General features: G+C 41.7%; 1 protein-coding gene across 3 annotated transcripts in view; it reads left to right on the top strand.

The window, feature by feature from the left end:
• Window positions 1-8285: 8285 nt before the first annotated feature.
• Window positions 8286-15023, top strand: part of SMC5 (structural maintenance of chromosomes 5) — an 86888-nt gene continuing 80150 nt past the window's right edge. For 2 of the 3 annotated variants that reach the window (XM_026001562.2, XM_026001563.2), the window contains exons 1-2: window positions 8286-8568; window positions 13257-13398. In XM_026001562.2, the coding sequence (XP_025857347.2) occupies window positions 8378-8568; window positions 13257-13398 (333 nt within the window). In that variant the 5' untranslated portion in view covers window positions 8286-8377. The remainder of the gene's footprint in view (window positions 8569-13256; window positions 13399-15023) is intronic. The other variant, XM_072762407.1, reaches the window with a different exon arrangement.

The following is a 15023-nucleotide window of genomic DNA, read 5'->3' on the forward strand; positions in this document are numbered from 1 at the left end:
TCCTTGGCTCATGGCCCGCTTCCAGCTGTGTTCTCTCTCTAATATCAGCTTTCATTTTCACGTCTCCTCTGACCCTGACCATCCTGCCTTGCTCTTTTAAGGACCCTTCTGATTATATAGGTCCACCCAGATGATCTAAGATAATCACCCCATCTCAAGATTCTTACCTTAATCACACCTACAAATTCCCTCCTGCCATGTATTATAACCTATTCACAAGTCTCAGGGATTATGATGTGAGCATTTTTGGGTTAGCCTTTATGCTGCCTATGGCAGTTTTCTTTTGCTATTAGGTCAGAATTCTTAATAAGGCCAGTTTTGGTTTTCCTCTTACAACTCCTCTATGTGCCCTATTTTCCTAACTGCTTTAGCAGGTTAAGATCTCTAATGTACTGCTCAATAGGAGTAATAGAATCACCCTTGACTTGTTCCAGAACTTAAGAGAATACTTCTAAACATTCTATCATTGAACATGAGTTTGCTAAAGGGTTCTGGAGTCACCTTTTCCTGGTTAAAGGGAGGTTTTGGTTTTTTTTTTCTATTCATATCTTCCTAGAAATTTCGACCATGAATTTGTGTTGAAAACAATTTGAATGCTTTTCTTTTTCTGCTTTGATCTTCCTCCTATATTTTAATATGAAAAATCATAGTAATTTATTTGATTTGCTAGTATTTAGTCGATCTTGGATTCCTATAACAAACCCAGTTGGGTCATGATATATTTATTTTTGTGAACATTGCTATATATTCGTGCATATGTCCACGAGTAAGATAGGAAATTTTCATTGTCATCAATTTTCCAAGAAGCTAGCAGATTTACATGATTAGACTCATGTATTCTCACAAAGTATGGATAGGATTAGAGTGGAGATTCTTAATCTGGGGATGGCAGAGGAGGGGGGAGCAATTTTACCCTTTAGGGGACATTTTCCAATGTCTGGAGACATTTTTTGCTGTCAAATCTGAGGAGGCACTACTGGCTTCCAGTGGGTAGTGACCAGGGATGCTGTTGGCAATCCTACAATGCACAAGACATCTGTCTCCTCTTCCTCCAAAAGAATTTTATCCTACCCAAAATGTCAATAATACTGAGATTGGGGTTTCTTCTCATTCTGATATAAATAATCACTATCCTAATTTGTAATTTTGTGTTTTTTTCAGAAGGGCTTCAACATTTAGGTAAGTTTCAGGGCCCCCACAGAACCTGGATTCATGGGGAAAAGAGAGTATTGTGTGGAGGACAGAGATGTATGTGTAAGAGAGAGAGATACAGACAGGGAACAGCTACTGAGCCAAAGTCAACACTAGAGAGAGATGGAAAAAAAGAGAGAAATTTTGTTTTGACATAATTTTCAAACAATCACAGTTACTAAGAAATTGGCCACATGCAACAATGTCAAGAAACTGAAGGGAAGTAATTAGTGTAGTATATAGTCTAGCAATTTTAATTCTTGGTATCGATCCTAGAGAAATGCTAGCACATGTACATAAAGACATGTTTGAGGGTATTCTCTGAAACAATGTTTGTAAAAATAAAAAATTGGAAGCCATCTATATGTCAAATCAGTAGAGTAATGGATAAAGAGAATATCATCATACAAAAATCTTACAGCAGTTAAAAAGGAAACAGTTTTATATGTGTCAACATGGATATTTCTCAAAAATACATTTTTGCATGAAAAACAAAATTGTATAACCTTACCATATTTTTAAGTTAATATATTTATATGTATGCATGTAATATATTATATTTTTATGTAATACACTTATGTAATGCATTCACACTCAAAATATTACCACGTATTTTCTGTAGATAAAATGCATGTAAACATAAAAATGGGGGGGGGGGGCTTGGGTGGCTCAGTCAGTTAAGCCCCCAACTCTTGATTTCAGCTCAGGTCTTGATCTCAGGGTCATGAGTTCAAACCCTGAGTTGGGCACCATGCTGCATATGGAGACTATTTTTTTTAAATGGTCTTAAGAGACATTACATACTGAACAAGTGGATAGGTGAGGATAAGGTTTACAGCAACAAGATTGAGGAAAAAAATATCAAATGCACACTAATTTGATCTGTACTGTTCTAATTTTTTAAAAATTTTATGTATTTGAGAGAGACAGAGAGAGCACTAGTAAGAGGCAGGGTAGAGGGAGAGTAAGAAGGACAAGCAGACTTGCCACTGGGCAGGGCTCCAACCCAGGACCCTGAGATCATGACCTGCCAAAGTCAAACACTTAACCAACTGAACTATGCAGGCACCCTTGTATTGTTCTAATTTTTAAGAGGATGTATGCATGTGTATCATGTGTATTTGTTTAAAAAGCAGATAATGGAAAGAAGGACAATAAGATCATGCCAAATTGTTAACAGTGTTAATTCTTTTTTAAAACGTTTTTTTAAAAGATTTTATTTATTTATTCATGAGAGATACAGAGAGAGGCAGAGACACAGGCAGAGGGAGAAGCAGGCTCCATGCAGGGAGCCCGATGTGGGACTCGATCCCAGGACCCCAGGATTGTGCCCTGAGGCAAAGGCAGATGTTCAACCACTGAACCACCTAGGTGCCCCTCTTTTAATGTTTTGAAAATACTTTTAATCAATCTCTTTTGGATATTTAATTCTAGTATTTGTTAAAATCAAACATGCACTGGTGAACAATTTCATCTTCACATCTCTGAATATTTACTTAGGGTAAATTTATTAAAGGAAACTACTGACTCAAGAGGCATGAATAATTTTGGTGCTCTGCTCTATACTGCCACGTGATACCAAAGATCTTGCTGAACTGATTTCCTTACCAAATTTTCCCTTTGGTGCCAGAATGACAATTTCATTGATCTTTCACCAACATTGGATGAAAGATTATCATTTTCAATTTCTGACTAACGTGGAAGACTAACTTCATATTTGCTTTGTAATAATTTGCACTTTTTAATACTTTGTGTGAATATTTTTTCAAATATCTGTGGCCATTTTAGTTCTTGTTTTAGGTTTATGCTTTTTTTCCTTTTCAAATTTTTATTTAAATTCTGGTAAGTTCACATACTGTACTCAATATTGGTTTCAGAAGTAGAATTCCATGATTCATCACTTATATACAATACCCATTGGGCACCGTAACAAGTACATTCCTTAATGCCCATCACCCATTTAGCCCATCCCTCTACTCATTTGCCTCCACCAATCCTCATTTGATCCCTATCTTTAAAGAGTCTCTTATGGTTTGTTTCCCTCTGTCTTTCATCTTTTCTTCCCCTCCCATATGTTCATCTGTTTTATTTCCTAAATTCCATATACAAGTCAAATCATATGGTACTTGACTGTCTCTGTCTTATTTCACTAAGCATAATACTCTCTAGCTCTATCCATGGCATTGCAAATGGCAAGGGTTCATTCTTTTTGATGGATGAGTAATATTCCATTGTGTGTGTGTGTGTGTGTGTGTGTGTATGTGTACCACATCTTCTTTATCTATTCATTTCATTCTTCAGTCAATGGATATTTGGGCTCTTTCCATAGTTTGGCTATTATTGATAATGTTGCTATAAACATCAGAGTGCATGTACCCCAGTGAATAAGTATTTTTGTATCCTTTGGGTAAATACTTAGTAGTGCCATTGCTGGATCATAGGGTAATTCTATTTTTAAGTTTTGAGGACCCTCCATAACAGTGTTAGTTGTTTTTTAAAAATTTATTCATTTATTTTAGAGAGAAAGAGAACAAGCGTGAGTGGGGATGGGACAGAGGGAGATAATCTCAAGCAGACTCCCCACCAAGCACAGAGCCTGACACAGCATTCAATCCCATGACCACGAGATCATGACCTGAGCCAAAATCACAAATTGGAAGCTTAACCAACTGAGCCACCCAGATGCTCCTGTTAATTCTTGATTGTAGGAATATGCATGCATGGTTGTTGGTTCCTGTTTTGTGTTTTTTGGGGGGGTTTCAAAATTCCAAAATCATACCAAAAACACAAGTACAATTTCAGTTATAAAAAGAATGTTATGGCTACTAATCAAAATTGTGGAAGTAAAAACTTAAACCCAAGGAGTTCATGGGAGAGTTTACTTTATAATTTATGTAGCTGATTTCAACAGATTTAGCATGGTTTTGACTATTACCAGCTTTATTTCTTTTGGGTAGTAACACAGTGTGAAGGGAAACACTCACTCTCCCCCCAAATACCTCTGACCTAGCCTGGGTGAAGAGGACTGTTCATTTTGCAAGGATTGGCAGAGATGATTGCTCATAAGTGCTTTAGCACCTTGTTCCTGATCTTTCTGAAATTGACAGTAAATTCCTTCTGGAGCAATTTAATAACTCTTTTCCCATTTCATATCCTCAAAAGAAATGAAGGCACATTTAGCTATAGATTTTCTATCATGACACATTGCAAAGAACATTTGAAACCCAATATTAATTCTTAATGATTTTTTTCAAACTTTCAGTTGGTTTTCATATCCAACAGATGGAAACTTGAGAAAGATGCAAATCTGTTGAGATATTGATCTCAAATGAACTATTAAAAAGTACTTAGAACAGTAGCTGGTATATTGGTACATGCTGTTAGTATCAGCTACTTCTACTAATACCATCGCTATTACTCTAACCAGTTCCAAGACTACTGCCACCATGGTAAGGAGAAGGAGATATTTTGATTGTTTAAAGTTTTTCTGTTTTTTAAATATTTTATTTATTTATTCATGAGAAGCACACAGAGAGGTAGAGACATAGGCAGAGGGAGAAGCAGCCAATGCTACATTTGATCCCAGGACCCTGGGATCATGCCTTGAGCTGGAGGCAGACGTTCAACCACGGAGACATCCAGGCATCCCTGTTTAAAGCTTTTCTATGATGTTAGAAACAATTTTTTTTAAAGTAAAAGCGTTAGAGATAAGGTATCCTTATTCCTAGCAGAAGCTTGCTCTATGGCGTGTTACTTCCTCTGTAGAAAGGGTGCTTATTCTCCTCAGAACAGCTCATCCCTCCCTACATCTTCCCCAACTGTTTTTTTTTTTTTAAAGATTTTATTTATTTATTTCAGAGAGAGAGTGTGTGCACAAGTGGGGAGAGGTGCAGAGGGAAGGGAGAGGAAGAGAATTTCAAGCAGACTCCTGCTGAGTGCAGAGCCAGAATCCGGGCTTGATCTCAGGACCTGAGCTGAAACCAAGAGTCAAATGCTTAACCAACTGAGCCCCCAGGCGCCGCCTCCCCAACTGTTCTTTAACAACATTAATTAGAAAGAGTGGGTGAGGAGGCACCAGGAAAGAAAGGTTGTGTATGGGTGCTAAGGACTTCAGTTTCAACAACTGACTTTTCCCCTTCTTTTCAAGCCACCAGGGCTCACTTTTCCACTTTATGAATTTGCCAAAAGCAAAAAGCCGTATTTACGCCAGAGGACATCATCCCTGTTATCCTGTGAGGGTCTTATCAGAACTAGACGAGTAAACCATCTTAGTCCACGGTGGCCTCCGCAGAGTCCCAGTACATGTATCTCGCCCCACCTTCTTGCTATTCTAGCACCATTATCAAGGGTTTGGAGTAAAGCCAAGAAAGACAACACACAAGATGGTATTCCCAGGGTGAGGTGAAATGTACTTACAACTCTTAACCCTGCCCCCTTTCTGCCAGTTTTTTTGTTTGTAGCAGTTTTAAAGTTTCTGGAGCACTGTAAGGCCATCACTCAAAATCGCCGCTGGTGACTTACTCCTCGGTGAGTAGAAGGTTAAATACAATTGCTCGGCCACCGTCGCTAGGAAAAATGGCCCGATGAACTCAGCTGATGAGTGGACTTCGGATCCTGGAAATGTAGAATTAGCTGTTGTGGCTCATTCACTTATTCATTAGTATCAGTTTCCAATTAATTGATATTCTATTTCCAGAGACCATCTCCCTCTGCCTCTCTACCACCACCTCTTCTGAAACAGTTTTCACCAGTGGAATTAAAGAAACCAGGTGTGGCAAGATACTTTTATGGGTGCATGAAATTATTAAAGAATGTTAGGAAGCACTGAGCTAATATAGTCAGCCAGAGCACCCCTGGTTCCTGCTAACTGCCAGTTACAGAGTCTAACAAAAAAGAAACGTTTAAATCAATTATAGTTTTTGTTTGATGGAATACTATATGGCTACTTAAAACTATGTCACAGAAAAATATTTTTATGGCATGGAAATACATTCATATTACATGAGAAAAGGGGTATTAAATGCTGTAATTTGGGATGCCTGGGTGGCTCAGTGGTTGGGCGTCTGCCTTCAGCCCAGGGTGTGGTCCCGGAGTCCCGGGATCAAGTCCCACATCAGGCTCCCTGCGTGGAGTCTGCTTCTCCCTCTGCCTGTGTCTCTGCCTCTCTCTCTCTCTCTCTCTCTGTGTCTCTCATGAATAAATAAATAGATAAAATCTTAAAAAAAAATGCTGTAATTCATGTGGCATCATCCTGTTTTTTGTTTTTGTTTTTTGGAGGGCGGCAACAAAAGTTGCATATCATACATACAAAAGGAAGGAAGATATAACATACACCTAAACCTTAACAGTGATTAGCCTGGGTAGAGGAATCAAGAGTACTTTCTCACTTTGTACAGTATTTCTGTGAGTTCCCAAGGTTTCTACACCTAACATGTATTGGTTTTGTAACTCAAAGCAAAAGCAATAATATTTTCCTTTTTTAAAAAAAATTTTATTTATTCATGAGGATAGATTTCCCCCAAATCATTTCTTCATAGACTTTGACGCTTCTAAGGTTCTTGAAATGAGGTAACAAATTACTTTTTTTTTTTTTTTTTACAAATTACTTTTCAAAAAAAACGTGTCCTAGCCTTGTGGGGGAATGACAGGATAGAGCACCCCCCCAGACCTAAAAGTTCTAAAATTATTCTTCTGTATTGTAATTTGCAATTTATCATTATTTCTAGTAACCACGACAAGTTCATATGCTTTTCTTCTCATTCTATTTTCTCTGATAATAACTTTTAGAGAGCACTGATGCCACTTGTGTGAGAGGAAGCGCCAGGCACCTGGGGAAGGAGCACTGGTCCTCGAGTCAGGAATGAGGGTTCTACTGCACCAGTTTTTCAAATGGCTTCCCCGGTTCCAGGCTTGACCCTCTCCAAACAGTAATGAGGGATTATTTAAAAACTTGAATCAGATCACGTCTCTCTCTTGCTTAAAGCCATCCAATGGGCTTCCCAAAGCCTTAAAAATAAAAATCAGCTCTGCTATGGTGGGCAAGGCTCTGCCGTGCAATGGTCAGGTGATCATCACCGCAGCCACACAGGCCTTCCCTTTGTTCCTCAGAAGTCCCCCTGTTCCCACTCCAGAGCTTTTGTCCTTGCCTGGAATGCTTTTTTTTATTTTTTATTTTTTATTTTTTTAGCATTTAGGGTTCCACTCAAACATCACCTCTTCTGACAACCTTCTGTGCCTCCCCCCATCACCTGAGTTCTGTTTCACAGCACCTAGCACAGCCTGGAATGATCCTGAACCTGCTCCACTGGTTCTTTTTCTGTCTCCCACACCGGGGAGGGGCTCAGGCACGCATCCTTAGCTGGGGTCCCTCAGAGCCGCAGCTCCAGCCCCTGGCGGGTTAGACCTTAAGGAGCAGCTGAGTGATGGAGGCGCTGCGGAAGCTTCGGTGCGCCTCCTGCTCAACGAGGCTAACCAGCGGCAGGTGCGCAGGTTTAAGTGGAAGCACGCACCCACGGAAGCCGCTGCGCTCGAGCTCCCGGGTTTCTAGAAACCTCGGGGCAGGAAGCCTTAAAAGGGAAGGAGGGAGCGAGGGGGCGGAGTGTCTGCTTGCAGGGAGGCTGTTTGCAAGTTGGAGCGCCCCGGGTACCTGGCACCACGCGGCTCTGGAGGGAGGCGCGGGCGCAGGGCCACGGCTAGATTTTCTTCTCCGGACACGGGGACCTGCATGAGGCCAGCGGGGAGCAAAGTGAGACGCGGAAGAGCCCAAAGCAGGCGAGTCCTGGTGCGCTCGGGCAGGGTCCGCCCGCGGCCCCCGAACGTCTCCCTCCGTCCTCTTCGCGGGTCGGCTCCCTCCGAGCGCTCAGGGGGCTTTCCGAGTACTAAATGCAACTGACATCTTTTTCTGAGCCAAAAAGGCCGAACCGTGAAAAATGCACGAACGCTTCGGGGGGACGGCCCGGTAGCCGCGCGCTGGGGGCGCCGCCGCCCCGGCCCGCGTCCTCGCTGCCGCCCGCCCCCGAGGCCCGGCGCCGAGGGGCGGGGCCGCCCGCTGACGCCGCCGGGCCGGACTGCGCAGGCGCGGGGCGCGCTCGCGGGCCGGGCAGTTCGCGCGGGAGCCGGGCGCCGGGGCGCCGGGGCTGCAGGTCGGTGGGAACGGAAGCGCCCGCGGGGCGGCGGGGACGCCGGGATGGCGACTCCGAGTAGGAAGTCGTCGACCCCAAGCACCGTGGCCTCCAAGAGAGCTCTCCCGAGGGATCCCTCGTCGGAGGTCCCGAGCAAGAGAAAGAGCTCGGCCCCGCCGGCGCCGCCGCCGCCGCTGCCATCGTCCAGGCCTTTCGTGGAGGGCTCTATCGTCCGCATCGTGATGGAGAACTTCTTGTGAGTGTCCGGAGGCCGCGGCGCGGCGGGGAGGCGGGCGGCTTACCGTGCGGGTGGACGCGTGTGTCGGGGCGGTCGGCGCGCGTCTGCTGTGATGCGGGGTGGTTTTTATTTTTTTTTATTTTTTTATTTATTTATTTTATTCATTCAGCCAGCGTTTTCTGAAGGCGTCACGGGGCGGGCAGCGGACGGGGTAGGGCCCGGATTTCTGTCGGCCGGAGTCACGGCCTACGGAGGGGAGGACGTGATGTGCGAATCCCTGAAGTAGGGGCGCTGGCAACTCCGAGGAAGCCACGGTGGAATCGGAGCAGCGGTGATGCTGTGGCCGCCTCGTGAGGAGTCAGCGGTCGCCAGGTGGACAAGATGGTGAAGGTGGTTCCGCCTGGAGGTGGGAACGTACAAGAGAACTAATAAGCCTCGCTCTGGATTGTTGGGCCTCCTAGCAGACCCTGGAGCCCTCAGCATCCAGCTCCCCCCCTCCCCCCCCCCCCGTTCCTTTTCTTTCTCTCCAGGCAACTAAGAATCGTAATAATCGTTTGAGAATTTAGTAAATATCTTTTAACACAGATACTGTGTATCTCTCTAGCACCTTACAGTTTTGTTGGGCAAGGTCTTCCCACCCCCCCCACCCCCCCTACTTCCCACTATTTTTTTTTAAAGCTTGCACATGGGGGCTTAGGATAACAGAATTGTAACTACCAACGTTGTTGTTCCCGTGCCCCCGTATCTATCATGTATCAGGTATAGAAGTAGATGCTTTATTTACATAATACTCTGATTCTCTCCTAGCTTTATTTACATAATACTCTGATTCTCTCCTAACAACTCTTCATCTCCACCGATGAGATGATGTCAGGTTAATTTACCCATGTTATACTGCCAATAAGTAGCTGAATTGCTATATGAATCTAGATCAGGAAAGATAATCAAATGAGTTACCCACCGCGATAATGCGTGTATGTATTTATATATATGTATGTATCAGGGTGCTGTGTGGGCACAGAGGCTGAAGTGGTTAATTTTATTCATAGCTGTGAGAAAGGGCTTTGTACAGGAGGTTATGAAAGTTTTAAGGGAAGAGCACTGTTTCAGAAGAAACCGCCTGAAACAGCTGTATTTAGGAAGTTCTAGTATTCTAGTATGGTTAGCATGTAGGGTGTGAGTGAGAGTGACGATGTGGACAAAGATGATACTCACGAGGTAGGCAGCTCTTGAGGATCTTTGTTCTCTATGCTGAGGAATTCCAATAATCCTGTTGGCAACCTGGGAATGGCATGTGATTTATATTACTCTGGAAGCAGTGTGAAAGATGATTTAGAAAGGGTCCAAGATTGGAAGCAAAGAAGACTTTTACAACGGTAAGACATGATTGGTTTTCGAACCTAGGAGTAACAGTGGGAAGTAGTGGAAAAGCGATTTGGCAGGATCTGGCTGCAGATTGGGAGGCCTGAGGGTAAGAGAGTAAGAGTATTTTTCTCAAGTCTCTGTCTTGGCTCTTGGTCGGATGTGGCCCTTTTCAGAAGACGGAGCAATTTGGGGAGAATAATGATAATTACTTTCTGGATCCTGTGATTTGAAGTTTCCCATGGGGGTGTCTAAAAAAGGTCTTCCATGAGCAGTATTTTTAGGGTCAGGAAAAGGCAAACAGGTGAGAGATTTGGAAATTATGCATAGAGGTGATTCTTGAAGTTGCAGAAACAGTTGAGGTTGCCCAAAAGGAAATATAAATTGGAATAGAAGGCCAACTGTGGTGTCCTGGAGGAATGCCAACACGTAAGGGTGAGCAGAGGAGTTGTTTGGATGGAGAAGGAACTGTTCAGGGAGGTAAGAGGAGAATCGTGGGAGAGTATTCTCTCAGGAGCCTAGGGGGAAAAGTGTTTCAAAAATATCATCTGCTACTTTGGCATCTGATACAGGATAGTGGAACTGAAAAGAGCTCACTGCATTCAGCAATTAGGAATTCTCTTACCCTTTGAAGCCAGGTAAGCGCAACATTTTGCAAGTCCTAGAAGAATGAATGAATGTGAGGAAATAAAGCTTGGATATGAAGAGGAGAAGGAAGAGGTGGCTGCAAAGTGCAGAGCTAGCCTGTTGATTCTCACAATGAGAGGATGCTGAGTTTTAAGAATGAGGGAGGAAGGGTGGGCCTGGAGAACCAAAGTGGCCCGAAAGAGTACTTCCTAGAAGAATTCCTAGGAGCAAACCCAAGTCCAGTGGGCTTTGGGAATGGAGGGAGAGATTTCTGCTGATGGAAAATAGCATGTGCAAAGGCTTGGGAGAATAAATAAGTGTAAGATAGTCAGGAAGAAGTTCATGGTAGGTAGAATTTAGAGGTCAGATTAGAGAACAAGGAAGGAGATAGAAAGTAGGAAAAGATGATGCAAGAGTCCTATTTTTTCTTTTTCTTTCTTTTTTCTTAATGAGTGATCTCAGAATTGCTTGTCTACCAGCATGACTTGGTGACTGGATGATGGGGGGCAGAGGTGAAGAAGATGGTAGAATCAAAGATGATGAAAAACTTAACGTCTAGGTTTCTGATTTGGGCAGTGGGATGAATGATGGTACCATTCACTAAGAGACCACAAGAGTGGTTTTGGATTGGAAAGCTAATGGGTTTTAGTTTTGAATGTGGGATGTTTGAGGTGACTGTTGTGCAACATCCAAAGACAGTTCTGGAAGTGGTAATTGCATCTGTAGGTTACATGGGTTGACTTTGAGCATGTAGATCCTACCAGAAGTCATGAAGAGTATGTGAGATACCTGGCAAAATACATAGATGGAGAAGAGCATGGGCCTTTGACAGCTCTTTTCTGAAGGCGCTCAGAAAAAAAGAAAACTCACCAAAAGGGAATTCCCGATAAATATATTACAGAGTCAGACCAACTAATTTTTTTTTTAAATGTTTTGTTTGTGTGGTTTTTTTTTTTTTTTTCTTTAGCAACTTTGTTGATAATATCTGTATGTTATAGGCCAGGAATTTTTCTTTTTCCTCTTGTTTTTATTGTTATCTTAAACATCATTTACATCACTTGTTTTAGTAAGATGGTGGCACAGATTTTACAGCAGGAAATTGGGGCTTAGTGTTTTTCTGTGATGATGTTCCAAGGCTGGTCATTTTCCAGATGCCTGAGGTACCCAAGTTAGTTTCATTTTAACCATGACACTAAGGGTTTCTTTATGATCCTGCTGGGAACAGAACAAAGTATTTGAAATGATAAAGTAGGTAGATGCTGTGTTGAGACGTACAGTTGGAAACCTGTCAGAAAATACTTGTTTACTCCCTGTATTTACATTTATTACTATGTGGCATTTCAGATTATTTGATTACTAAAGTGGAAGTGTACTTTGTTAAATTACTTATATACCTAGCAGGTTAGTAGTAGGGTAAGTTTTTATTCTTGGGGAAGTAGTTGTCAGCTAACTCAAACCATTTGGGAAGAGGATATTATTTGTAGGTTCTAATTTAGGATATTCAGAGACAAAGTAGATTATCGGAGTGCATTTGTTTCACATTTTGCTGTAGTTGTCCTTGGTGGCTAATACGGATTAGGTGCTTCTGTTGGAGATAGAAGATTAAAACTGCTGGACAGCAGGCAGCTTTCTGGTTTGAGGGAGTTTACAAAAGTGCTTGGTGATGATGCATTCTTGTTTCTTCCCATAGAAATAACATTTATTTGAATATGGACTAACAGTGGATCTTTTGGTGAACCTCTGGCAGGATATTAAAAGAAATGGATTTTTAAAAATTTGTAATAAAATGAAACCATTGAGTTTATATCTCCAGTTTGTAATTAGAATAGAAATTTGGACTGTTTCAAGTAGTAAAATGTGAGAAGTTGCTATTAAGCATTTTAATTCGAGAAATAGAAGTGAAAAATGCACAGATTTAAGCTGAGCTGTGGCTTCTCTTCACATAATTTTTTTTTTTTGAGATTTTATTTGAGAGAGCATGAGCAATGGAAGGGAGCAGAGGAAGAAGCAGACTCCCGTTTTCTTTTCTTTTCTTTTTTTTTTTTTTTAAAGATTTTATTTATTCATGAGAGAGACAAAGACTGGCGAGAGAGAGAGAGAGAGAGAGACAGACAGACAGACACAGGCAGACCCCATGCAATGAGGCTGATGTGGGACTCGATCCTGGGACTCCAGGATCACATCCTGGGCTGAAGGCAGGTGCCAAACTGCTGAGCCACCCAGGGATCCTGAAGCTGATTCCCTTCTGAATGAAGAGCCCGATGTGGGGCTTGATTCCCAGGACCCTGGGGTCATGATCTGAGCCAAAGGCACTTAACTGACTGAGCCCCCCAGGTGCCCCTCTTACATAAAATTAAAAAAAATTATTTGTATCCTAGCTCTGATAAATTTTCTCATGTATTCTAATTATTAGAGGAATAAATAATATCAAACTTTGCTTTATTCAACAGACATATGTTTGAAAAGGACCTATGAAATCTTATTTTCTCACTGATAATCTTATTTCAGATTTGCATTATCACTTTCTCATTTCTTCCATTGATTTTCTTTTTTCTCTAGTTTATTAACAATGTATAAATACGTTAAAATGTAAGGTCAGCTGGCTTCTAAAGGAACTCCAGGAAGCCCTTAGATAATATAAACAAGAATAAATGTTTTTGTAAATAAAATATTCTTCACTTGTTATGTCTTAATAATTTAACCTCTTTATAATTCAGAACGTATGATATCTGTGAAGTGTCTCCTGGACCCCACCTGAATATGATTATTGGAGCTAATGGAACAGGGAAGTCTAGCATCGTGTGTGCCATTTGTCTTGGATTAGCAGGCAAACCTGCTTTCATGGGACGAGCAGATAAGGTGAGTTAATATAAGTACTTAAAAAAAAAATCAGAGTTGACTTGCTTTTAGTAACAAATCACTTTCTATATCTCAGTTCCTTGGGTATCACAAAGATGTAGAGTTTGAATATAAAGAATGAAGTTTGCAGGTAGACTGCCGGGAGGAGATTGCCATTTCTAGAAGTATTTTGGACTTTATACGTAGAGAATTCTCCAAGTATGTAACACTATAATTTTTCAGACTAGTGTAGGATGTCGTTTTAAGTGTATTGCTGGAGGAAATATCACTGTCACTTTGAACATTAACATCCTGCCAACATTTCATGGGGAGGAGGAGCCCTACCAAGGGCAGAATGTTAAAAGAACAGCCTGAATTGATGGTCAGCCCTCACTTTTGTGGTTGAAGTTAGAAAGACTGGTGGCAAGAAAGCCACCAGTGCTGGACTGTCCCTGTCCAGAAGATGAGGCTGAGCACGAAGAAGAGGTCAAGAGGGACCTTTTTCTCTATGATGGAAGTGAGCTTTCAGCCCATTGTTGAGTCTGAAAGGATGTGAATTACACACTCAACACTGATCCCCTGGACTGGGCCTTATGTGAGCACGTGATGGATTTCCTGGCAGATGGATGGGCGGATGACACTTTTGCAGATGAGTTGGTAGAGCTCAGGATAGCCCCGGAGCTTGAGGAACACATCATTTTCCATGAAGATCATAAAGGTTTTGTCAGGGTCTCGTAGAGCTGGCAAGACCTTGAATACCTTCTTTTTATGGCCGGCTTTGGCCAGGGAACAATCTACCCTGAAACTAGGCACATACATATTGTGAAAGGGTTTTCATCCTAATATGGAAAATAATTCAAATTTAAATTCTTTCCATTTCTCTCGTTTACTATTCATTTACTACTTCTCTACAAGTCTGTTCCTAGATTTTTGTGTGACATAATGGTGGATAATAAAGTTGGTTTATCTCCTCCCAAAACAAAACAAAAATTACTATGAACAACATGAAGAATTCAAGCTTTATTAGCATAAAGTTGAGTGTATAGGTTTTTACAACTATGTAAATGATCAAAATCAGTAGAAAAAAAGTCAGCCATTCATTTTTTTTCTTAGAACACCAGAGACAATTATCCAAAGACCATTATCCATTATATGCTACTCTAAAAGCAATCACTTCGTGTTTTACACAAAGAGTATGACTGTACCAGAATAACAGTACCAGCATCTGTTGAGGATGGAATGAGAAAATTAAAAAGATAGTCCTACTCATGAACATGGGAGCAAAAATCTTTTTTTTTTTTTTTTTAAATTTTATTTATTTATGATAGTCACACAGAGAGAGAGAGAGGCAGAGACACAGGCAGAGGGAGAAGCAGGCTCCATGCACCGGGAGCCCGACGTGGGATTCGATCCTGGGGTCTCCAGGATCGCACCCTGGGCCAAAGGCAGGCGCTAAACTGCTGCGCCACCCAGGGATCCCGGGAGCAAAAATCTTAAGAAACTTTAGTCTGTTGAATGTAATACGTAAAAAGCATAATACATCATGACCAAATGTAATCAAGGAATGAGAGATTGAACATTAGCAGGAAATTAATATATCATGTTTATTTTTATCTTTTTTGCATATCACTTTTTTTTTTTTAAGG

The sequence above is a fragment of the Vulpes vulpes genome, chromosome 1 (assembly GCF_048418805.1).
Source record: "Vulpes vulpes isolate BD-2025 chromosome 1, VulVul3, whole genome shotgun sequence".
NCBI classification, from domain to species: Eukaryota; Metazoa; Chordata; class Mammalia; order Carnivora; family Canidae; genus Vulpes; species Vulpes vulpes.